This window comes from Culex pipiens, chromosome 2 (genome assembly GCF_016801865.2).
Source record: "Culex pipiens pallens isolate TS chromosome 2, TS_CPP_V2, whole genome shotgun sequence".
Taxonomy (NCBI): Eukaryota; Metazoa; Arthropoda; class Insecta; order Diptera; family Culicidae; genus Culex; species Culex pipiens.
Window position 1 is genome coordinate 43,400,498 of NC_068938.1, and position 26,021 is coordinate 43,426,518.

The 26,021-nt window shown below is 33.8% G+C and overlaps 1 protein-coding gene and 1 pseudogene across 1 annotated transcript in view; one reads left to right on the plus strand and one right to left on the minus strand.

Annotated features, from left to right (window-relative positions):
* LOC120429702 (uncharacterized) overlaps positions 1 to 26,021 on the minus strand; it is a 223,799-nt gene that overhangs the window by 25,426 nt on the left and 172,352 nt on the right. The window contains exons 4-6 of the mRNA XM_052706895.1: positions 21,359 to 21,971; positions 13,939 to 13,990; positions 13,749 to 13,874 (exon numbers count right to left, since the gene is read on the minus strand). Coding sequence (XP_052562855.1) covers positions 13,749 to 13,874; positions 13,939 to 13,990; positions 21,359 to 21,971 — 791 coding nt within the window. The remainder of the gene's footprint in view (positions 1 to 13,748; positions 13,875 to 13,938; positions 13,991 to 21,358; positions 21,972 to 26,021) is intronic.
* Positions 2,798 to 4,898, plus strand: LOC120429703 (40S ribosomal protein S10b-like; annotated as a pseudogene).

The following is a 26,021-nucleotide window of genomic DNA, read 5'->3' on the forward strand; positions in this document are numbered from 1 at the left end:
AAACTCATGACTACAAAAAAATATATATTTTTTTTTACTTTTTTTGCCCTTTTCTAACAATGTTTAAGGCTACCTCAAATGTCAGAGAAAACTTTTTAGATATAATTTAACATAAAAATAATTAATATAACTGTGAAAAATGTGCTACAAATATTCTGATTCAAATTAGTAGTTTATGCAACAAGTTGCAAAAAGAGGATTTTTTCAGCACTAGTCGTACATTAATACATAAATACGAAGAGTGCTGAAAAAATCAAGTTTTGCAACGAGTTCCATACAACATTTTTTGCAATTCCAAAAAACACACACTGAGTGAAATTTTATGTCAAATTTTCATGTATTTTGTCAATAAATCGTTTAAATCAAAAAAATGTTGAAAAGTGTTACTTTTCGAAACAAGTGCTGAAAAGTTCAACTTTTCAGCACACATTTGAGTGCTGAAAAGTAGAACTTTTCAGCATTTATTTTGAATAGTGTTGCTATTCGATTCTGTTATTTTTGGTATAGAAAAGTAGGCTATTTCGTCGTTCAAGAATGACAGGAAAAGTAAGTAGTTTCACGACGGAATTGCAAAAAAAATGTTATCACCCTATTAATTTCAAAACCTGCATTAAAATAAGATTATTAAAGCCATTTGAATTTTTTTGAAGTTTTATCAAAAAAATCGAGCAAATAAATTGCTTGAAATTGATGTTTTTCATTGAAATGCACAATCGGCCTAGTGAATTTTAAAAAATCTTTAAAATGATGAAAAGTAAATTATTTGAAATAAATTCTGATTAGACCACAGTAAAAAAAAATTTTAATAATACATCTGGCAATGAGTACATGTTATATGTCAGAATAAAAATAATGTTACCTAAAAAAATGTGTAATTTTATTAATTTTTTGTTCTAATGCCACTTTTTCTGTGTAAATTGAGGTAATATTACATCATAAAAGATGTAAAAATAGACCTTCCATTTGACACATTATTTTAACATTTTAAATCAATAAAGTATATATGTTGGAATGCAGCCATGGTATGGTTGGCCATGGTAACATTTGAATTAAATAAGTGTTATAAAATTCGTTTTCACCCACCAGATATTTTGGAATAATTTGTTTTCAATATATCTAACAAAATTGGGATACTGTTCATCGGAATTTCACAAAAAAATTAAATATTTTCAATTGATCTGAAACATGCTAAATTTGATTTAAAACGCGGGAAATGGCATTTAAAATTGTTTGCCAGGAATGATGTCTGATATATGTAACACACAGAAAACTATTTTATAATCTTAGTGTGGGTACTTGATGAATTGCCACTAAAAATTTTAAGAACTTTCGAATATTGATGTTCTTAATATTTAAAAATGAACTTGGTGACGAAAACAACAAAATAAATCGACTTTATCCAACTCAACAATTTCCATAGTTAATAAAAATTGTGGAAAATCGGAATCCAAATCGTTCGAATGCGGTTTGAACGGTCCGCTAATAAAAAACATGCTTTATTGCATTCGACCAATTGGCCCCAATTTGCCCTCCTGCTCCACAGATCTAACCCCTAAGCAAGGGCAAACAATCAGCAGCTTCTAACTCTGCACTAACTAGAGGGTAAGCAAATACAGGGAGGTGAAAGTTGTGGTGGAATTTTTTTTTTGCTCTCGGTTAGACCAGGTCAAGTTGGGACATTCTCCTACACGAAGATATGTGTGTGTGTGTTTTCTGGCCCCGGTGTGACCATAGAAGTCATAAACAGGCCAATTTATGAGATTTGCTGCTGCGGGATGAAAGTTTCATCAGATTTCGAAGAGTTGACGCCGGCACACACTGTTTGTAGCGCAGAAAATGGGAGCACAGCGTTAAACTGTTTCACCACCCACAATTTAGGAGGGATTCGGAGTAGGTTGCAGCGCGCAATCTGAAGTGCGGTTTGGCGTGTTTGCGACGGATAAAGTTCGCTATTAACGAGGTTGGTCAGCGATTAGTTTTCAGTTTATGGGTTTCCCAAAAGGATTATCCTGTTTGCCGACAGAGGGCACTTAATTAATTGAGTTACCTTCTCGACCCGACCTCGATTCGGAGCTATTTGATTGAGATTTTGGAAATTGAACCCGTGTTAAAATTGTTTTTTTTTAAGTTTTACATAATAGTTTTATTGTGAAACAAAAGCAACTTAGTTCCCATTTCTCTTGCCGCAAAAGTTCACAGACCTCACAACCTCCCTCATAATCACAATACATTGTCGCTATTATTGCGTTTTTTTTTTCATTTCCACGAGCAACTTTGGCCTCGTTTTCTTCCCCTTATTTTTCCTCACTCCCAGAGCAGTCATTTGTTTGTGTTTATTTCCGCTACACAAACGTAAAAAGGGATAATCTTCCAGTAGTTTCGAGTTTTCGTTATGTTGTTTTGGGGGTCTTTTCCGGTTATTATTTTTGGGGTTAAACATTGTACTTAATGACATTTTGGGGATCATCCTGCAAACAATTTGAAGGGTCCAAACATTAAATATTACACCCTTTTGAAATGTTAGTCTTGTTTCAAAAAAAAAGAAAACTTTTTTTTAAAAGATCGGAAAATTTCGCGAATGTTTCATATTTTAACATTGAAAATCGGACCATAAGTGGCTGAGATATCGACGTTAGAAAAAGGTGGGTTGTTTGAGTAAGACTTGGAAAACATCAATTTTCCTGTTTTTAAATCCTTGTATGGCGATATCTTAGTAATTAAGTATCGTATCAACAAAGTCAAAAAAGCAAAATAAAGAGAATTTTCTTAGCTTTTCAAAAATATTTTTTCAGGAGTGGGAAAACGTTAACACTTATTTTTAAAAAAGGATAACTGCGACTATTTTTAAAAAAGTTACTTAAGAGCAAGTCCACACGGATAGAAATCCGGTCCGCAATACCGAAACCAAATTGCGTTGAAATCGAGAACATCGCTTGTTTTCGATTTCGTTTGCAATGTTTTCAAAAACGACAACATTTTCATCGCATTCGAAAACATTTTGTTTCGAAAACGCCCCCCGCATTTCTCAAATTTTCTGAAGCGTAACAACTGTCAAACGCAACCAAAACCGCAACCACACGGACGAATGCGACAGTTTGTTTATGTTTTGTTTTGTGGCCAAAAACGAGGCGCGAGGATCAAATTTTGTGTTTTGTGAAGTGGAAGTGGCGGTAAGGCGAAGGAAGAGTTGGAACCGGTGGAGTCCCAGCCCAAAGGCAGACAAGTTGTTGCTCTTTCCGGCAATCGGAATGTTGTAATACATTTCTGCTGCCAAGATGTGTGTGCCAAAAGCTCATCGCGTCGCCACCTACGAGTACCTCTCCAAGGAGGCGTGTTGGTTGCGCAGAAGGATTTCTACGCCCCGAAGCACTCGGAGCTGGAGCAGATTCCGAACCGGCACGCCATCAAGATGATGCAGTCGCTAAAGTTGTAGAACTTTGTCAAGGAGCAGTTTCACCAATTCTGGTTTTGACGCTCGTACCTGCACCTGCTCCCGGAGATTGTTTCGTCGATGCTGAAGAGGACGGCCCGTTCGGAGCCGCATCGCGCCCGTGGTGCTGGCGGTTCCGGAGGACCCCGCGGCGATCGCGATTTTCGCAAGAGAGGCCCCGGCGAGGACCGTTCAAGAAAGGCGATTTCGGTGCCGGAGCTGGCATTGTTGAGTTCCGTGGTGGATTTGGCCGCGGATCCCAGCCCCGGTAAGCCGGAGTGGACGGAGAATGATCACTGCTTCGTTGTTCGAGTACAATTCTGCGTACCTGGTGGGAGCAGAAGCACCATGAGGAGCGGTCAAGAAGTGTGGTAAGTTTGAGCTATATAAACCTCCCAAAATCTCACAATCTAATCGACCTTTTCCCTCAATAGACCGCGACGTTGCCCTCTTCCACCAGATTGTGCAGCTCTGCAAACACCGAACCACGCCGACCCTCCGGCCGACTTTATCACGAAGGGAGTCGTTCCACGTTCCACTGGGAGGCGATCCCGGTCTAGTTGAAGCAGATCGTTAACACCAACACACACTCTCACACTAAACCAAGCAAAACAAAAATCAACCCAAGTCTGTATTTATCCTCACACACGCTCATTTTGATCCAATATTCCTTAGTTCTAATACTCCACACCTCCCTGATTCCAAAAAAATCACAATGCAAAGTTCTAAAACTAAATTCAAAAGTTACATAATTCAAAATTCAAAGTTTAATTTAAAATTTCAAAAATCAAGCTTGAAAATTCAGGGTTCTATAACTCTCAATTTCCGACATTCAAAGTTCAAAGTTTAAAAAATAACCATTATAAAATCCATAAGTTCTACAATTTTATAATATAAAAATTCTGAAGAATTTAAAATTCTTAAATTCAAAGCTAAAAATTCTAAATTCTAAAAAAGCAATTACATCAATTCTTAAATCCTAAAAACAAAAATTTGAAGTCTTAGCAATTTTACAACTCTGAAATCCTTAAATAACACAATTTTAAATTTCAATTTCAATTAAAAATTCCAACCATTTTGAATTGAAAATAAAAAAAAATATTCTTAAATTCTACAATAAATTAAAATGATTGAAAATTCTGACATACATAATTCAAAAATTTGAAGTAAAAATTTCAAAGTTTTAAAAATTAACAATTCTCAAACTCTAAAATTCTTAAACCCCGTAATGTAAATTTTGGAAATTCTGACATTCATAATTCACCAATTAAACAACAATTAAATTCCAAAATTTAACAATACTATAACTTTATTTTTTTTATTTCTGAGATTCCCAGATAACCATTCTCAAATTTTAAATTCAGAAATATTTTATTTTAACAATTCTAAACATAAAGCCTAAATAAATAAAGACAGTTATAAAAAAATCTGACATCAAACATTCAATATTTTGAAATTGAAAAATTCAACAATCCTTAAACAATTAAATTTTAAGATTCTAAGATTCCAAAATTCTAAAATTCTAAAATTCCAAGATTCTAAAATTCCAAAATTCTAAAATTCCGAGATTCTAAAATTCTAAAATTCTAAAATTCTAAAATTCTAAAATTCTAAAATTCTAAAATTCTAAAATTCTAAAATTCTAAAATTCTAAAATTCTAAAATTCTAAAATTCTAAGATTCTAAAATTCTAAAATTCTAAAATTCTAAAATTCTAAAATTCCAAAATTCTAAAATTCTAAAATTCTAAAATTCTAAAATTCTAAAATTCTAAAATTCTAAAATTCTAAAATTCTAAAATTCTAAAATTCTAAAATTCTAAAATTTTAAAATTCTAAAATTCTAAAATTCTAAAATTCTAAAATTCTAAAATTCTAAAATTCTAAAATTCTAAAATTCTAAAATTCTAAAATTCTAAAATTCTAAAATTCTAAACTTCTAAAACTCTAAAATTTTAAAATTCTAAAATTCTAAAATTCTAAAATTCTAAAATTCTAAAATTCTAAAATTCTAAAATTCTAAAATTCTAAAATTCTAAAATTCTAAAATTCTAAAATTTTAAAATTCTAAAATTCTAAAATTCTGAAATCCCAAATTCCCAAATTCCCAAATTCCCAAATTCCCAAATTCCCAAATTCTCAAATTCCCAAATTCCCAAATTCTTAAATTTCTAAATTCCTTAATTCCTAAATTCCTTAATTCCCAAATTCCCAAATTTCAAAATTCCCAAATTTCAAAATTCCCAAATTCCCAAATTCCCAAATTCCCAAATTCCCAAATTCCCAAATTCCCAAATTCCTAAATTTCTAAATTCCTAAATTCCTAAATTCCAAAATTCCAAAATTCCAAAATTCCCAAATTCCCAAATTCCCAAATTCCCAAATTCCCAAATTCCTAAATTCCCAAATTCCTATATTCCCAAATTCCTAAATTTTTAATTCCCAAATTTCCAAATTTCAAAATTCCCAAATTCCCAAATTTCAAAATTCCCAAATTCCCAAGTTTCCAGATTCCCAAATTCCCAAATTCCTAAATTCCTAAATTTCCAAATTCCTAAATTCCCAAATTCCCAAATTCCCAAATTCCCAAATTTCCAAATTCCCAAATTCCCAAATTCCCAAATTCCCAAATTCCCAAATTCCCAAATTCCTAAATTCCTAAATTCCCAAATTCCCAAATTCCCAAATTCCTAAATTCCTTAATTCCCAAATTCCCAAATTCCTAAATTCCCAAATTCCTAAATTCCCAAATTCCCAAATTCCCAAATTCCCAAATTCCCAAATTCCCAAATTCCCAAATTCCCAAATTCCCAAATTCCTAAATTCCCAAATTCCCAAATTCCCAAATTCCAAAATTCCTAAATTCCCAAATTCCCAAATTCCTATATTTCCAAATTCCTAAATTCCAAAATTTCTAAATTCCCAAATTCCCAAATTCTTATATTCCCAAATTCCTAAATTCCTAAATTCCTAAATTCCTAAATTCCCAAATTCCTAACTTCCCAAATTCCCAAATTCCCAAATTCCCAGATTCCCAAATTCCCAAATTCCCAAATTCCCAAATTCCTAAATTCCTAAATTCCTAAATTCCTAAATTCCCAAATTCCCAAATTCCTAAATTCCTAAATTCCTAAATTCCTAAATTCCCAAATTCCCAAATTCCCAAATTCCTAAATTCCTAAATTCCTTAATTCCCAAATTCCTAAATTCCCAAATTCCTAAATTCCCAAATTCCCAAATTCCAAAATTCCTAAATTCCTAAATTCCCAAATTCCCAAATTCCCAAATTCCCAAATTCCTATATTCCTAAATTCCTAAATTCCTTAATTCCCAAATTCCCAAATTCCCAAATTCCCAAATTCCCAAATTCCCAAATTCCTAAATTCCTAAATTCCTTAATTCCCAAATTCCCAAATTCCCAAATTCCTATATTCCCAAATTCCTAAATTCCTTAATTCCCAAATTTCAAAATTCCAAAATTCCCAAATTCCCAAATTCCCAAATTCCTAAATTCTCAAATTCCCAAATTCCCAAATTCCTAAATTCCCAAATTCCTATATTTCCAAATTCCTTAATTCCAAAATTCCTAAATTCCCAAATTCCTATATTCCCAAATTCCTAAATTCCAAAATTCCAAAATTCCTTAATTCCTAAATTCCTAAATTCCCAAATTCCTAACTTCCCAAATTCCCAAATTCCCAAATTCCCAAATTCCCAGATTCCCAAATTCCCAAATTCCCAAATTCCAAAATTCCTAAATTCCTAAATTCCCAAATTCCCAAATTCCCAAATTCCTATATTCCTAAATTCCTAAATTCCTAAATTCCTAAATTCCCAAATTCCTAAATTCCTAAATTCCTAAATTCCTAAATTCCTAAATTCCTAAATTCCTAAATTCCCAAATTCCATAATTCCCAAATTCCCAAATTCCCAAATTCCAAAATTCCAAAATTCCCAAATTCCCAAATTCCAAAATTCCTAAATTCCCATATTCCCAAATTCCCAAATTCCTATATTCCCAGATTCCTAAATTCCTAAATTCCTAAATTCCTAAATTCCCAAATTCCTATATTCCCAAATTCCTATATTCCCAAATTCCTAAATTCCAAAATTCCAAAAATCCTAAATTCCTAAATTCCCAAATTCCCAAATTCCCAAATTCCTATATTCCTAAATTCCTATATTCCCAAATTGCTATATTCCTAAATTCCTTAATTCCCAAATTCCCAAATTCCTATATTCCCAAATTCCTTAATTCCCAAATTCCAAAATTCCTAAATTCCTAAATTCCCAAATTCCCAAATTCCCAAATTCCTATATTCCTAAATTCCTAAATTCCTTAATTCCCAAATTCCCAAATTCCCAAATTCCCAAATTCCCAAATTCCCAAATTCCCAAATTCCCAAATTCCCAAATTCCCAAATTCCTAAATTCCTAAATTCCTTAATTCCCAAATTCCCAAATTCCCAAATTCCTATATTCCCAAATTCCTAAATTCCTTAATTCCCAAATTCCCAAATTCCAAAATTCCCAAATTCCCAAATTCCCAAATTCCTAAATTCTCAAATTCCCAAATTCCCAAATTCCTAAATTCCCAAATTCCTATATTTCCAAATTCCTTAATTCCAAAATTCCTAAATTCCCAAATTCCTATATTCCCAAATTCCTAAATTCCAAAATTCCAAAATTCCAAAATTCCTTAATTCCTTAATTCCTAAATTCCCAAATTCCTAACTTCCCAAATTCCCAAATTCCCAAATTCCCAAATTCCCAGATTCCCAAATTCCCAAATTCCCAAATTCCAAAATTCCTAAATTCCTAAATTCCCAAATTCCCAAATTCCCAAATTCCTATATTCCTAAATTCCTAAATTCCTAAATTCCTAAATTCCCAAATTCCTATATTCCTAAATTCCTAAATTCCTAAATTCCTAAATTCCCAAATTCCCAAATTCCCAGATTCCCAAATTCCCAAATTCCAAAATTCCAAAATTCCTAAATTCCCAAATTCCTAAATTCCTAAATTCCCATATTCCCAAATTCCCAAATTCCTATATTCCCAGATTCCTAAATTCCTAAATTCCTAAATTCCCAAATTCCCAAATTCCTATATTCCCAAATTCCTATATTCCCAAATTCCTAAATTCCAAAATTCCAAAAATCCTAAATTCCTAAATTCCCAAATTCCTAACTTCCCAAATTCCCAAATTCCCAAATTCCCAAATTCCAAAATTCCTAAATTCCTAAATTCTCAAATTCTCAAATTCCCAAATTCCCAAATTCCCAAATTCCTATATTCCTTAATTCCTAAATTCCCAAATTCCCAAATTCCCAAATTCCCAAATTCCCAAATTCCCAGATTCCCAAATTCCCAAATTCCCAAATTCCAAAATTCCTAAATTCCCAAATTCCCAAATTCCTATATTCCCAAATTCCTAAATTCCTTAATTCCCAAATTCCCAAATTCCCAAATTCCCAAATTCCCAAATTCCCAAATTCCCAAATTCCCAAATTCCCAAATTCCTAAATTCCTAAATTCCTAAATTCCCAAATTCCCAAATTCCTATATTCCCAAATTCCTAAATTCCTTAATTCCCAAATTCTTAAATTCCCAAATTCCTAAATTCCCAAATTCCCAAATTCTTAAATTCCCAAATTCCTAAATTCCTAACTTCCCAAATTCCCAAAGTCCCAAATTCCAAAATTCCCAAATTCCTAAATTCCTGAATTCCCAAATTCCTAAATTCCCAAATTTCCAATTTCCTAAATTCCTAAATTCCTAAATTCCTAAATTCCTAAATTCCTAAATTCCTAAATTCCCAAATTCCTTTATTCCTAAATTCCTGAATTCCTAAATTCCTGAATTCCAAAATTTCCAAATTCCCAATTTCCCAAATTCCTAAATTCCTTAATTCCCGAATTCCTGAATTCCCAAATTCCTAAATTCCTAAATTCCCAAATTCCCAAATTTCAAAATGCCCAAATTCCTAAATTCCCTAATTTGGATTCGGGATTCCCAGATTCAGAGAATCCCAAATTCCCAAAAACTCCACATTATTTAATCCCCAGATTCCCATATTTCCTGATTGCCAAAACACTAATTTCTTGTATTCCCATATTCCAAACAAACACACACCCACACACACTCACACAAAGATTAGTTTTTAAATTATAGATGTATTTTTTGCCTCAATAAATAAAAAAAACGAATCAACTGTTTTACTGAACCAAAAGAAATATCCAACGGTCAATTCAAAAACCAAAACCAACGGTCAATTCAAAAACCGATTAAACCGTCGGGATGGCTGCGTGCTTTTTGTTTTGCCAGGCGTCACCAACCGTGACGACTCAAAATCAACAACATTGTTCTCGATTTTGATGCAAATGTTACCGGACGACTGGTCGACAACATTCTGAAACGATTTTCAGAACGAATCGAGAACAATGTTGTCGATTTCCCGGACAGGATTTCTATCCGTGCACGAACAGGGCATACCCCCTTGTATGGGACGTCGTTTGGACCTCACCAATCTGCCTGAAAATTTCAGGGGTTGTTTGTACATATAAAACTAGCATCTGGCCAAAATATGAGCACTCTAGGTCAACGGGAAGTGGGGCAAATCGGGACACAATGTTTAAAGGCTCAAAAACGTAAAAAAATCTTAAAAATGTTATAACTTAAGCAAAATTCAATTTAATTTCAAAATTCAAAATGCATTTGAAAGGGCTTAAAAAATGCAACAAAATGCAGGAAGAAGCATCCCAATTGGTTAAATCTAAAGGGAGTTATTGGCATTTTAGTGAAAAAATAGCATAATTTTTAAACTCAAATAAAAAAGTGTTCCATCCAGATATCAACTCGGTTCGACCTGCAGCTTGTAGGGGACATCTGGGACTACCATCTGAGACTGAGACCGCTTTGGGTACGGCAGTTTAATATATCAAATAGTCACTTTTACTTTTAGTGAATTTTTTGGTAGTAAATTTTTGCTCGTAGGACCCCTTAGATCCAATTTTCTGGTGATAATTTTATCATAATCGTGTTCCTGAGACAATTTCACATTAGAAACATGCATTAAAATGTTTGTTTTCATCCATTTTAACCCTTTAAAAAATGAAAGTTAAAAAAAACTTTGATTCACATTTATTGAAAATCATGTTCGTTTCCAAGGATACTAGATGACACAAGAAAGAAAGCAGCTTCTTATTTTTTTTATCTTTCATTTATAAAAGGGTTAAAATGGATGATAATATACATTTTTATGTATGTTTCTATTGTGAAATTGTCTCAGAAACACGATTATGATAAAATTATCACCAGAAAATGGGATCTAAGGGGTCCCCCGAGCAAAAATTAACAACCAAAAAATTCACTAAAAGTAAAAGTGTCTATTCAATATGTTAAACTGCCTTACCCAAAGCGGTCTCAGCCTCAGATGGTAGTCCCAGATGTCCCCTACAAGCTGCAGGTCGAACCGAGTTGATATCTGGATGGAACACTTTTTTATTTGAGTTTAAAAATTATGCTATTTTTTCACTAAAATGCCAATAACTCCCTTTAGATTTAACCAATTGGGATGCTTCTTCCTGCATTTTGTTGCATTTTTTAAGCCCTTTCAGATGCATTTTTAATTTTGAAATTAAATTGAATTTTGCTTAAGTTATAACATTTTTAAGATTTTTTACGTTTTTGAGCCTTTAAACATTGTGTCCCGATTTGCCCCACTTCCCGTTGACCTAGAGTGCTCATATTTTGGCCAGATGCTAGTTTTATATGAACAAACAACCCCTGAAATTTTCAGGCAGATTGGTGAGGTCGATGCGAGATGGGTATGCTTTGTTCGTGGACTCGCTCTTAAAAATGGCTTTAACATGAAAACATTGCTTTGTATCAAAATTTCACTAGTGTACTTTTTGATTGCAAATTCGATTTTACATCGAAAAATTAAGTTGAAAAAATTTTGCGACCAATATTTAGTTTTTTTGAAAAAAAAAATCCGTAATAATTCGAAAACTCATAACTCGGTCAATGATTTTTTGCCCGTTCTGGAAATTTCTAAAAAGTTGGCATTTGATGTCCTTTAAAACATATCAGAAAATTATAAAAAAGTAAAAAAAGTGCTTTTTTTTGTAAATTAAGTTTTAGTGACAAAAAGTGAAATTAAAATCACCAAAAATTTTTTTACCTTGTATTATTTTTTCAGTGTACTCCAAATCCATACCTACAACTTTGCCGAAGACACCAAATCGATCAAAAAATTGATTTTCGCATATCATAAGGACAGCTGCCAAATTTCTATGGAATATTATATGGACAAAGTAATGATGCAAAATGGTTTCTTTGGCATGCCGAAGGCAACATCATAGGGGAAATTCTCGTATGTTTGGCAGGTTAAGCACTCGCTCCTAACTGCATCCAATTTGCTGATTTTCACTATTTAAACAAATAATTTTGCCAAACATTTGATAGAAACTTGCTTGCTTACTTCTAATTGAGCTATTTATCATTCGATTTCAGTTAAAATCGCTTTTAATTAGCTTTAATTGAATGTCAAAGTTCTGACCTGCCAACATTAGAGGCAAGCTGGAATTAGATGCTGTTCCCCTAGTTTCAGCTGGATTGAAAAATACATAAAAATGGAATCACCGAAATCTCAGAGAATTGCTCTATTTTTTCATTTAAAACAAAAATTTTCATTTTAAAATTTCGTGTTTTTCTAGCTTTGCAGGGTAATTTTTTAGAGTGTTATTGTTCTTCAAATTTGTAAAGCAGACAATTGCAAAATAAATTTTATACAAACATAAGGGGTTTGCTTGTAATCATTACAAGTTATCGTGATTTTTCGAAAAAAAAAGTTTTGAAAAAGTTTTTTTTTCTGATTTTTTTTAGTAGCTCGACGACCAGTTTTTTCATTAGGGTTTGGTTTTTTTTTAAATTAGCAGCTCAATTCACACATTAAATAAAACTTCTTAAATATTAGTTTAAAAAACAAATAGTTTAAAAATAGTTTACCAGTTTGAAAATGAAGTTTTTGACTGAAAAAACATGAATAAAAACAATAAAAAATCATTTTTAGTGAAATTGGGAAAGAAAAGTTTTATTTTCGGATAATTTTTAGTCATTTAAAAAAAACTGCTAATCGATATTTTGTTCACTGTCCTTCAATAATTTTATTGAAAAAAAAAAAAAAAAAAATTGACTGTGAAAGATTAGGAAATTGGACGATCTTTGATAACCTCTGGGTACACATCCGTTTTTGTTGGATATAATCTTTTTTTTTTTGCTTTTTGCGAAAATCGTCTTCGTTTCCTAGCAAAAAAAAAAAAGATTACTGAGAACAAATGGTTAATTCAAAAAGACTTTACTTGCTAAACTTGGCTGTATTTTGAAGTAAATTAACTGTTCTGACCTGCTCTGAGATCTGCCAGGGAATGGGACTATTCTGGGGTAGTTTTCCTAAAAAAAAAACAGTACAAATATGTGTGTGTTTACATGTGGGAAAACTTGACAACATAAACTGTGATCAGACCTACACGAAAACATTATATTGAATTTTGTATTTTTTTGCTTTATTGGATACGATAACTTGTAGTGTGTACTTTTCGTCAAGTCAAGGAAGGACTAATTTCTGACTGGAATTATCATCTTGCGTGTAAACAAAGTCATTTTAGACCACCCCAACACAATGTAGGTCACCTGAATGGGCAAAAAAAAAATTGCGGATCTTATTATTTCAGCTAAGCTAACCAAAATAAAAATTTGGGCCCGATCGGACAACTTTTTTTTTTTCAAATCGTGCTGTTTCCATGGTGAATTTAGTGTGAGTATGAGTCAGTTTTTTTTGTAAAATCGTTTTCTGAAATTACTTTGGTGTTTTTGTTTTATTACTGCAACATTTTATATGCCATAAATTTGAAATACGCTACACATAAGCAATAAGTTAATATTTTCCAGAATTGGAAAAACAGAACTTTTGATGTGTTTGAAATGTTTGAAGTCAGGCTGTCAGCAATCAGGCAACCACACGCCACACGTTCAACTTTCCCTGCTGGCAAATTCCACGAAAGTGTGGCAATCAAAACATAAACATCCGCTCCCCGGGTCGTAATTAGCAAACATTCACCCCTTTGCGAAAACGACTGTCACCTCGGCACAGGTAATTACGTGCTCTCAAAAGTGTCACCAGATTTCTGCGTTTGTGGCATTTTTCAAATTTTCCCACCTCCTACCACCCCCACTCCTCAAAACGAGAGGAAAACGCGCTAATGTTGCCACACACACACCCCACACAAAACACACTCTCTTACTAGTATAATTACCTCGGAATCCTCGCTCCGGATGATGTTGAACCGCTCGTCGCTGCTGTAGGTCGTGACTCCGATCGTCAGCAGATGGTAGTCTTTCCGCCGGATCCAGGAAACCTGCACAAGTGTAGTGGGGATGAGGTGTCAACGAGGCGACAGAAAAGAGCAGAGAAAAAGAAAACACATGAGACTAGCAGAAAATTACTGTGAAAGCGGCGCGTAACGAATGGGGGCTGGTGGTGTCACAGACTTCAGTACTGTGCGGGGGAGGCAACGGAATTAGAATGGTGAAACATTAAGTGGGAACCCAAAGGGGGACGGGACAAGCTTAGAGGGGGGTAGTTGTGCGATTCTTTGTGAAGTCATAAACATGTTTTATATTTTAGAAAATTTTCTCCGTTTTAACTTTGAAGGCTGTAATAAATGCGAAACATTCCACATTTAAAAAAAAAACATTTCAGAATTTCGAACTGTGTATTAACACTATAAACAATTTTAAATAAATCATATTGAAGAGTGATGGTACACGCAGAAAAAAGAGTTCTCAAATTCGTGAACAAGCGTTCATGAAAATGGGGACCACGAAAAAAGTGTTCAAATCCTATGGTACGATTTCCAAAAACGTACCATGGGATTTGAACACTTTGTGAGTGGTTCCCATTTTCATGAACGCTTGTTCACGATTCCGGGAACTCTTTTTTCTCATATATTTCGCTATTGAAAGGTTAAAAAATTATTTGAAACTAGTACTTTGTCAAAAATTTACTACAGAGCAAGGACAAAAAAAGGAAATTAAGAGACCCAAAGTTTTTAAATGGTGGGTCAAATTTAAAGCTCAAATGAGCATGCGAGCCAAATGTGAAAAAATGTTTATATAGAATATAAACTAGTCCTTCAAATGCATGTGGGTAATTCTCTACCAACTCACACGAAATCGGGAAAAGTTGCCCCGACCCCTCTTCGATTTGCGTGAAACTTTGTCCTAAGGGGTAACTTTTGTCCCTGATCACGAATCCGAGGTCCGTTTTTTGATATCTCGTGACGGAGGGGCGGTACGACCCCTTCCATTTTTGAACATGCGAAAAAGGAGGTGTTTTTCAATAATTTGCAGCCTGAAACGGTGATGAGATAGAAATTTGGTGTCAAAGGGACTTTTATGTAAAATTAGACGCCCGATTTGATGGCGTACTCAGAATTCCGAAAAAACGTATTTTTCATCGAAAAAAACACTAAAAAAGTTTTAAAAATTCTCCCATTTTCCGTTACTCGACTGTAAAATTTTTGGAACATGTCATTTTATGGGAAATTTAATGTACTTTTCGAATCTACATTGTCCCAGAAGGGTCATTTTTTCATTTAGAACAAAATTTTTCATTTTAAAATTTCGTGTTTTTTCTAACTTTGCAGGGTTATTTTTTAGAGTGTAACAATGTTCTACAAAGTTGTAGAGCAGACAATTACAAAAATTTTGATATATAGATATAAGGGGTTTGCTTATAAACATCACGAGTTATCGCGATTTTACGAAAAAAAGTTTTGAAAAAGTTACTTTTTGCGTTTCTCTTTGTTTCGTCGTCCGTGTCTGTCGCGGGTGACCATGAACGGCCATGATCGATGACGACCAACTTTTTCAAAACTTTTTTTCGTAAAATCGCGATAACTCGTGATGTTTATAAGCAAACCCCTTATGTCTATATATCAAAATTTTTGTAATTGTCTGGTCTACAACTTTGTAGAACATTGTTACACTCTAAAAAATAACCCTGCAAAGTTAGAAAAAACACGAAATTTTAAAATGAAAAATTTTGTTCTAAATGAAAAAATGACCCTTCTGGGACAATGTAGATTTGAAAAGTACATTAAATTTCCCATAAAATGACATGTTCCAAAATTTTTTACAGTCGAGTAACGGAAAATGGGAGAATTTTTAAAACTTTTTTAGTGTTTTTTTCGATGAAAAATACGTTTTTTCGGAATTCTGAGTACGCCATCAAATCGGGCGTCTAATTTTACATAAAAGTCCCTTTGACACCAAATTTCTATCTCATCACCGTTTCAGGCTGCAAATTATTGAAAAACACCTCTTTTTTCGCATGTTCAAAAATGGAAGGGGTCGTACCGCCCCTCCGTCACGAGATATCAAAAAACGGACCTCGGATTCGTGATCAGGGACAAAAGTTACCCCTTAGGACAAAGTTTCACGCAAATCGAAGAGGGGTCGGGGCAACTGCTGTGTGAGTTGGCGGAGAATTACCCATGTCTCAATTGAAGTTTTTGCCTTCCTCACCTCAATGAGGAAAGGCTATAAAATCACTCGAAAAACAAACTTCTTTATTCAACTGACTAAGAATCAAATTCTAAACAAATGTCTGTGCGTGTGTATGTCTGTAAGTCCGTGCACCGAAAAATATGCTCAGGATTATCTCCGGACTGGCTGAACTGATTTGGACAGTTTTTGTCTCATTCGATCCGTCTTGGGGTCCCACAAGACCCTTGTCAATATTATAAAGTTTAGAAGAGTACTTCAAAAGTTATGCTAAAAAAAGAAGGTCGTTTTTGTACGTATACCCGTCATGCTATACATTTTTAGAAAGGTATTTGAAAGACTTTTCCAACGCGTCCAAAACATTAAAGATCTGACAATCCTATCAAAATTTAGTGTTATTTATACACTTTTTTAGGTTTTTTTAGGGAAGATTAATAATATAACTTTGAAAATTGGGCAAAGAACCATTTTAAATGAATATTCTAAATAATTCCTTGTGCTTTGAAGAGTGTAACAATGTTTTACAATGTTTCAAAAAAGGGTCTAAGGGTTTCAAAAAAGTCCTTAGACTGGCAAATAACAAATAACCACATTGATTTAAATTTTTTGCATAATGAAAAGTTATCAATAGATTATTGAAGTTGTTTAATATTTACAAAATTATCTCTGTCAAACGAATCATTTCTAGTTTTGAAAGAAGAATGATAAAGATACTGAAATTTTAATAAATATTTTTACAATAAAAGCTTTAAAAAAAATTCAATCATATATTCAATTGTATTAATCTAACGACCCAATACAGTGCTAAATAAAAAAAGTTGCATTGATAAAATCTTAAAAAGCAGTCGGTAATATTTTTCAAAGCTTATGTCGTTAACTGTAGAAAAAAAAGAAGTTCTGAACTTTTCAAAAATAGTAGTAAAGTAACATTAAATTTAATTCAAATTGATCTTTTACGTTGTTTTTTATATTTTTTTTTTATTTTTGGGCTCACTTCAAAATTTAAAATCGTTATGAACTAAGTTGTCTATGATCTTTCAGAGAAAAATTTGCAGTGTTGAATATGATTTTTTTTAATTTGCTACAATTCAAATACAATTTTCATTCACTCGAATCAATTCATTTTAAAAATCTTAAAACACAGTTTTTTGAAAAAATCCTCAAATTTTGAAAACAATAATTATTAGCCTGATGAATCATTTATGTTCCAAAAATTATAATTCCATTACAATAATTTTCGTTTGGTCATAAGTATCATTTTCCCGTAATCAGCTAAAAAAATGTTTAAATAAAATTCAGGCCTGGAAAAGTTAAGTCCGCAGTTACAATCGGTATTCTGCTTGAAATTGAGAGAAGAATGATTAAGGTATTGACATTTTAATAAATATATTTGCAATAAAAGCTTTAACACAATTTCAATCCTATGTTACATGTTACAATTGGTATTAATCCAATGACCCAATACAGTGCTAAATAAAAGAAAATTGAATTGATAAAATCTAAAAAGCGGTCAGTGATATTTTTCAAAGTTTATGTCGTTAATTGTTAAAAAAAGTAAAAATTAAGAAGTTCTGCACGGAGAGACTGCGCCCAGAAATTTTAACAATTAAAATTGTTGATTTTACTTTCGTTAATTTTAACAAAAACGTACTTGTCACAGCCAATTTTCAGTTCAATTAACCAAAATTCAGTATTCATTTAATAACCTGTTTGTTGAAAATGTTAAAGGCAAAAAGCTAACAGATTTCCCGAACTCGAATGAACGTGCTCGACTGTTAACTGTGGTTTTAGGAAAATCAAAAATTTTGTTGGTTGAATATAATTAACAATTGGTTAAATATTTAAAAGACGAACTTGGGTTTGTTTACGTCTGTCATTTAAAGTCAAGATTCGAACGAGAGCGGTCGATTTATTGAGTTTGTGTTGTTAATTGTGGAGTGAGAGGATGTGAATGGTGAAAATTAGACTATTTAACTAATGTTTAAGCGGCAAATCAAAGTGTTGCAACTGGGAAGGTGGAATTGGTGAGTAGGTTTGTTGATGATTTCTTTGCAGGTGATAAACTATGAAGAGCAAGAGGACGACCTTCGCCATGAGGACCTCTGATTCGAGTGAGTTGAACACGTTATAAGAATGTTTAAAGGAAAGTGAGGGAAGTAGAAATAAGATGCGGGCCAACTTTTCACGGATAGAGCAGCCCGGGTAAATTTAACAAAATGTTGGTTAATCTAAGTAAGTATGGGTTTATTTTTGCATAATAATTTAACTAATGTGATTCTTATAAGAAAACTGAACTATTAAAAAGCATCGTGATCATGACGTATAAAATTTTAATGAACTATTATTTTTTTCAGAATCATCAATTTTAAAATACATAGAAATGCGTACACATGACAACATAAAAAAAAAGATGAAGTAAAATATCAAAAAATAAAAATATATAAAATATATAAAAGAAAATAATTATAACCTTGAAAGAATACGACTTCTGAAAAAACTGGTAAGTTAAACTCAAAATATTTTTTTCAGGAATCGGAGTACGTTGAATAAATTGAATCAAATGCAGTGAAAGTGTGTTGCCAAAAGTAATTGTAAAATTAATGCAAGCTTGGTAAATAGCATTATTGATATTTCTTTTTTCCTCATTATAATTACATTTATTTATGTTCCTTTTTTCAGTGTATAGCCGAAATTAAGAATTTTGTATTAAATTACTAATAAATTTCACATGTCTATTTGCAGCAAAAGGTTCACTTTGGTGAAAATTCTGTGTCCCACCACAAGAAAAAATAACTAAACCTGAGACCGTTGTAGATGATGATGACATATCGGATGATTTCACAGTGATGGTAAGTGAATACAACAATCAATTTTATAAAACATATTAAAAATATAAGCTAAAAACTTGGTGAAAACTTTACTTGGTTTCTATTTTTAAGGAATTCACGAGAAATTTGTAATATGCTTTTTTATAATTTTTTTTTTAGATTAATGCAATGTAATTTTTTAAAACAATAGTCAAACTTTACATGTTTTATAACAACAGTTAAAAAAAGTTTTGTTTTAATGCTATTTGACATTAGTACAAAACTCAGCATTAATTTGTGAGGCATTATTACAAAATTTACTGCAAATTCTTTAAAAATATTGCTAACAACAGCTAATTATTGACTACATGTACGAATATTTTTCTGTATTCAAGTACGACATTAGTTAAAATATAGCTAAAAATTCGGCCCATCGTTAGATTATTAAAGAAAATAGTTGATACATAAATAATGTCTAATTAAGAAATATTTTGTTATAAACTACTAATAATTTGCTGCATGCAAAAATATTTCGGTTCATACAGCGAAAAAAAATTGATAAAAAAAATAGTTTAAAAAATATGTCCCTGCCAGTTTTAACAGAATATTCCACAATATTTCAGCTGAAAACAAGAAGTTTTTAGTTAATTTTCTGAAAAAAATATTCTAGCAGTCGACTGCTAGATTTTTTTTAGCCATTTAACCAACAAAAATGGGAATTCCAACTATTTTTTAGTTAATTTTAGTAACTGGTGGTCAGCAATTTCGGGTTAACAAAATCAACAATCGATTGTTGAAAAAATGCTGTGTAAAAAATTTAACCATACTTTTACTTAAATTAACCAAGATTTTTTTAGATTTGCCCCGGCCGGTCTCTCCGTGTACAAAATAGAAAATATTGCCAAACAACATTTTAAAACAATTTTTGATGCAGAATTAAATTTGAATCGAAAAAGAACATTGTGTTTTTGCAAAATCTCACCGTTTTCAATTAGGCCGCTGCAAATATTTTTTTGAATGTATTATGAATACAAAATAAAATGATTTACTTGTAAAATAACATTTCTATTTTTGTGAAATTGTTAATAAGTTTTTAATTTTGAAATTTGTTTTCCTCAAAACTTAGTTTTTATCGAAAGAGGTCAAACACAAATGAATATTATCGAAATTGAAATAACATCAATAACACTGTTTTTTATTTTTTATTTGTTTTAGGGGATCAATGTTTATCAAGATTAACATTTCAAAAGGGCGTAATGTTGAACATTGGTAACAGTCGAGGAAAATAAACGTCAAAAAATATTTGCAATGGCCTCTGTTTTGCTAGACATCGATAAAGTGGACTGTATAAAACTATTTTGAATCATTGAAACGAGTTTAGTATTGTAGTAACACAACATTTTAATTTATTGTAAGTTAACCTTATATTTTTTAAGGTTCATTAATATGCCTTACGCATATTTCATTTTCCTACAAAAAAAACCACTCAATCTAAAAATCCCTATCCCTTAACCTATACTTACCTCACCCCCCCAATCCCCTAAACTCCCACTTTATTCTCTCTCACTCTCAAAATTCTTTCAATTCATCTATCCTCTAACTACCAATATCCTCATAATATATTTTATATATGATTCTCTCAACCCATTCTTTATACCAATTAATATCCATCCCTTTTTATTACTAATCTCATCCCACCCCTTATCTATTTTCATACTTAATAACTTCCTATTCCCATAAAATTAAAACATCTCCCCTATACAACCACAATCTCACAAAAACCCATCCAAACCTAAACAACAAACCCCATTCCTACCCCATACACATAATCTCTCCAATCATCTCTCCCAAATTCCCCTCTCATTCAACCTCAAACAACAAACCCCCCAAAACCCACATCATAAACTAATCAATCACTCCTCTTCCCACATATCAATTCCCTTACACACAAATACACCCCACCACTCAATACAAAAAACACTTCACTTCACCTACCATAATAAAATATATATCCTATCATATTCAAATCTCCACTTCTCCCACTATATTTCTTCTTTAATATCTCTACCACCTCACCTCTTCACCAATCATATCACTCACCTTCCCTCCATCCCCCCCCACATATACTTATTTTCCTCTTTTCCTTCCACAACCCCATTACTCCACACTCCGGATATCACCATAATATATTATATTTCGCCCTCTATTACTTCATTCTCCTGCTCTCGATATGACACAATTACCTATTTTGCACCTCATATTTGTCTATGCCCGACCGCGAAGCATCCGCTCAATAGATCTCTCCTCCACTCCACCTCTCCTAGTATAATGTTACCTGATGTGTTTCTGCCAGGGTCTAGGACTACACTCTAAGAAGCGCGCGCGCCTCGCCATCTAGACATATTAGTCTAAGAGTGGTGAGATGCCTGCGCCATTCGGGCTCTGATTCCCCCCCCCCCCCCTCCTCCCCCCCCCGCTCGCGTGCTTGGAGGCGCTGTGTCGCGTCCCATACGTATCTTGGGGACACAGGCTAGAGTAGGACCTCCCCCCACAGGGTTTCAGGCGGGGCCACCGCGATGGACCCCACCTGGGACGACACCGTAGTCAGATTCTCCGTCTCGAAGTACATCTTGCTGAAGTTCCCTTCGATCTCCGGCCCCCGAAATTCCCCATCGAGCCTGTTCACCGCCCCTCCGGACTCACCTTCCGTCACCTTCTTCTTATCACCACCACTACTTACTGAGCTAGCACTTTTAATTTTACTAATACCACTAACACCACTACTACTGCTTAAACCTAAATTAACTAGATTGGATTTGGCGCCTTGGGCGGCGGACACTGGCAGGGGGAGGGGCCCACTATGGCCATCTTCCTCCTCCCCCTGGGGGCTAGTTCGTACACTGCTGGCCGCCGGTGGGTGCAGCTGGGCCGGGAATCGGAATCCCCCCAGCAAGAGCAGGGGGTCCTCATCGCCATCGTCGGTGGCCGCGGTTGGTCGACTGCCATCGCCAAGGTGGCCACGTGGCAGCGGTTGCACCAGGGCCTCAAACCGCGGAGGCGGTGGCGGGCTGCTGCTGCTGCTGCTGTGGTCATCGGTGGGATGCGTGCTTAAGGGGCCACTACTGCTGGTGAAGGTGAGGGTGGAGGAACTGCTGGCTATGCTGATGCTGCTGCTGCTGCTGACATTTGTCGGTGATTGTGTCGTTGATGGTGACAGATCTGAAACGGTGTGGAGATTAGGAAGAGCAAATTAGTTTCAATTTGAGATGAGGACTTTAAACGTTTGCAGCACATAACTTAACATGTATGTGAAAAAACAGGTCGTACTGATTTCTTGATGTAGTCTGATGTAGTCCAAGCTTTCCAAAAATTGTCTGAAAAATAAATTGTTGTTTCCACAGAGTACATAGGCTGATTGTTGTATTTTTTAACCGTGTTTTCAACTGTTTCACAGAACAAACTGAAACCCATTTTGATTTAAATTCAACGGAAATTTTATAGAAGACTAACAATTTTACCAACCCCTGGGATTCCGAATAAATTTCCAGTCCAGTCCAGTTTGCATGAATTGTACATTATTTGGCCATTTTTTGGTAAGAATTTGTAGGGATTTGTTAAAAACAAAAGTCAGGGCCTGTATTATCTCCAACCCTCTAAACATTTCATTGCAAATAATTGACTTTTTGTTATTTGAAGGTCGCATAGCTAAAGTATAACTCCAGAAATGTTTCATTGAGTTCTGATGCAATAATGAGAACATTCATTTGGTAATGTGAAAGGAACAATTGAAACAAATGTACAGGATTGATAACATAACCTCAGAAAATCTATAATGCCTCTAATGCCTAAATTATTATTTTTCCCCCATGTTGATCTCGAAATCGCTTTTATTTTAAATTCATAAAGCATATTTTTATGTGCATCGTTTTTCTTTTTTTGTATTTATTTGTTTTTTTTATTGGTAGTATTGGTATCGTGTTCATTATCTTTTGCCTTTTGGCATTCTTCATGTTTAGATTTTTTAATCCATAAAATGAAATCATCGAAATACACAAAAGTATGACAAACTAATTCATTTATGTAAAATTATCATTAAAACTATTATTTTTAATTATATAAAAATTCAATTTTAAAATATTTGTTGGATTTGTCTTGATCAGTCTCTGCATTTTTGTAAAATACAAAAAAAAATAAAAATGTTACCAATTTTTTATCATAAGGGCCATTCATAAATCACGTGGGCACTATTAGGAGGGGGGGGGGGCACGCTCCATACAAAAAAGACTTATTTCGTATGGATAATTGTCCACGAGTGGAGAAGGGGGGGGGGGGTGAGATTTTAAAAAAAGTGTCCATTTGGTTTATGGATGGTCCCATAACATTATTTTAAGTAGGTCCTTTCAAGTTAACAAATTGATAATGTACACGGATAAAAATCTTGTAAGCCTCTGTGTAGTCAAATTTGTCACCCTTGAATTTTTCCCAATATCATTAACATTCGATTTCGTTGTAAATGTTTTCAAAATCGACAACATTGTTCCCGAATTCGAAAAAAATGTTATCGCTATGGGAAACATTTCAATGTTGACAAATTCGACAATGCATTGTTACGAGACCTGCTGACAGGATTTCTTTCCGTGTAGTGTTTTAAATGTGATTCATATATTTTGGTTTTAAGAAAGAAGTACAAATATTACTTTCCAAAATGTTTTTATTTAATTGACTTTAAATTTTAATTTTTTTTAAGTGATATTGTAATTGTGTTTTTTGATTGCAAATAAATAACCTGATATCAAAATGATCATCTACGTCAGTTACGCTTTTCTATTTCTTTTATTATTTTTGTACTTTTGACCCTTGGTCCTAACCTGGTCGCAGCACCTAAAAAAACATAATAAAAATACCCTGATATCATTAACTTTCCAAAAACATTCAATCATAATTGTTCGTTGCAAGTTTTTTTAAAATTTCCTTAACAAAAAATAAAATATCAATGAGATGTGTAAAAATTTATTAAAGCAAAATGTGGATTGAAATCTTCTTTACAAAAAAAAAAACACTTTTTGTGTTGTTGTGCACCTTGACTCAAAAATTTTACAAAATATTTTCAAATTATTTTTAATTACAAAAAAATAATATATATATGGAAAAGTTTTCAATTCGTTATTCTTCAAATATCGAAGTTTATGAAAAAATCAAATTATTACAAATCAATTTCGTGACTTATTTTGGGATTCGTTTAATTTTTAATAAATACTCGCAGAAATCTTTATTTCAAGTATGAATAATGTGTCAATTCATATTAATTAATTTTGAATTAAGTGTCTTTCTATACATTTTAATACAACGATCCAAGTTTTTTTGACATATATTTTATATTTTTACATTTGTCATCTTACGCCATTTTTCATTTTACTTATAGAATCAATATCAATATAGAAATTTTAAGAATTAAATTCAAACATAAAGAATGATTGAATTTGAAATAAACACATTTTGAACAAATACAAAAGCAATATTCGAAAAATACGTTGAATCAGCAACAATTAATATTTTAATAATTAATATTTGATCTCAAGCCTATTTTTTTAAATTTTTACACTGAATTTATTTATTCAATACTTCATGAACAGCCTTAAGGGCCAGAGAACTATTTTGAAAAGCCGTCGCGGGCCGGATTAAATGGCTTCATGAACCGAATGCGACCCGCTGATGCGATGGACGTTGGGCAGGCCTGGTTTAGTTGTTCCACGTTTGACCTAGTTTTTTTATTTTTCACTTTTTAGCTCTCACATCTTGTACATTTTTAATAGTTCCATACTGCCCATGTTCGCATAAATTTCCCATATGCATTTTGAGCAAGTTGAGAAAAAGAGCTTCGTAGTTAAAAAAAAATGTAAATCATGAATTTCAAACATAAAGCATTTCTTTAAAAAAATATTGAACAAAGATCTTGAAAATGCTCTTCTTTATGCTTTTGATATGTTTATATTGAAGTTTGTCTTAATTTTTCTCTTTCGATTTGAAAAAGTGTGCAGGACTTGCTATGTAAACATTTTCTGCACAGTCCATCAAAATGTTCGGAAACCAGCCCGATCGAAGCATGCTACCAAGGTAACCCCAACGGGGACTTGGCTACGATAGCTTCGAGAGAGTAGACGTGTTGTGACGTGCGCAACGTTGCTTGCTCGAGTTGTTTGACGGATGGAGGTGGAAGAAACCTCCGAGACGGATGATTTTCGACTCATCCCCGGAAATCAGAAGCAGAAGGTCACCGGAGCTATCGTCGGAGAAGAAAAAGTGAAGCAGAATCTGCTCAACAACAACAAGTTCAGCCCGCTAGCGGAAAACAACAACAATGCCAGCCCAGCAGGAGGATGAGACGTCCCGGCGGTTCCACCACTCGGACAGTCGGCAGGTAATCAAAAGCAACCACCTTTTGTGGTGAAGAACACCATGGATTTTTACAAGCTCGTGGCGATAGTGGAAAGTTGTAAATTTGGTTTCGATCCGATTGACAAACTAACCCGATTTGGAACCAAGGTGACCTGATTCTCTGTCAAAGATTTTGACAAGTTGCAAGAGCTCCTCAAGAAGAAGAAAGTGGAATTCTACACCCACGAACGGCGGAGCGAACGAAATCATCGGGTAGTTCTTCGTGGTTTTCCTGATGAACTGAATCCGGACGAGGTCAAGTACCTGCTGAAGAGGGATCTCAAGCTGGACGCGCTGGAGGTGCATGTCATCAAGCGGAAGGAAAAGTCCACCGTGGACGAAACTCCGTACATTGTGGTCTTTCCCAAGGGATACACCAATCTCGAGAAGCTCTCTGAAATCTATGTTGTGGCAAGCACTGTCATCCGGTGGGAGGCCTACCGGAACAAGCGGCCGAACGTGACCCAGTGCAGGAACTGTTTGCAGCTGGGTCATGGAACCAGAAACTGCCACCTGAAAGGGAGGTGCAACAACTGTGGGGGTCCCCACAAGACGGACGAGTGCAAAGTCCAAGAAGCAGAGTCGAAGCGGTGTGCCAACTGCTCTGAAGCTCACGAAGCCACGGACCGCAGCTGCCCCAAGCGTGCGGACTTCATCCAGAGGGGCCAGCAAGCGTCGAAACCGAAACCGCCGGCAAGGACAGCGGAGAAGCAGAGTCCAGCAGTTCCGTTCATAACATTAAATTTCCATGAGAAACTGGTTGGTCACCATTTTTACAAT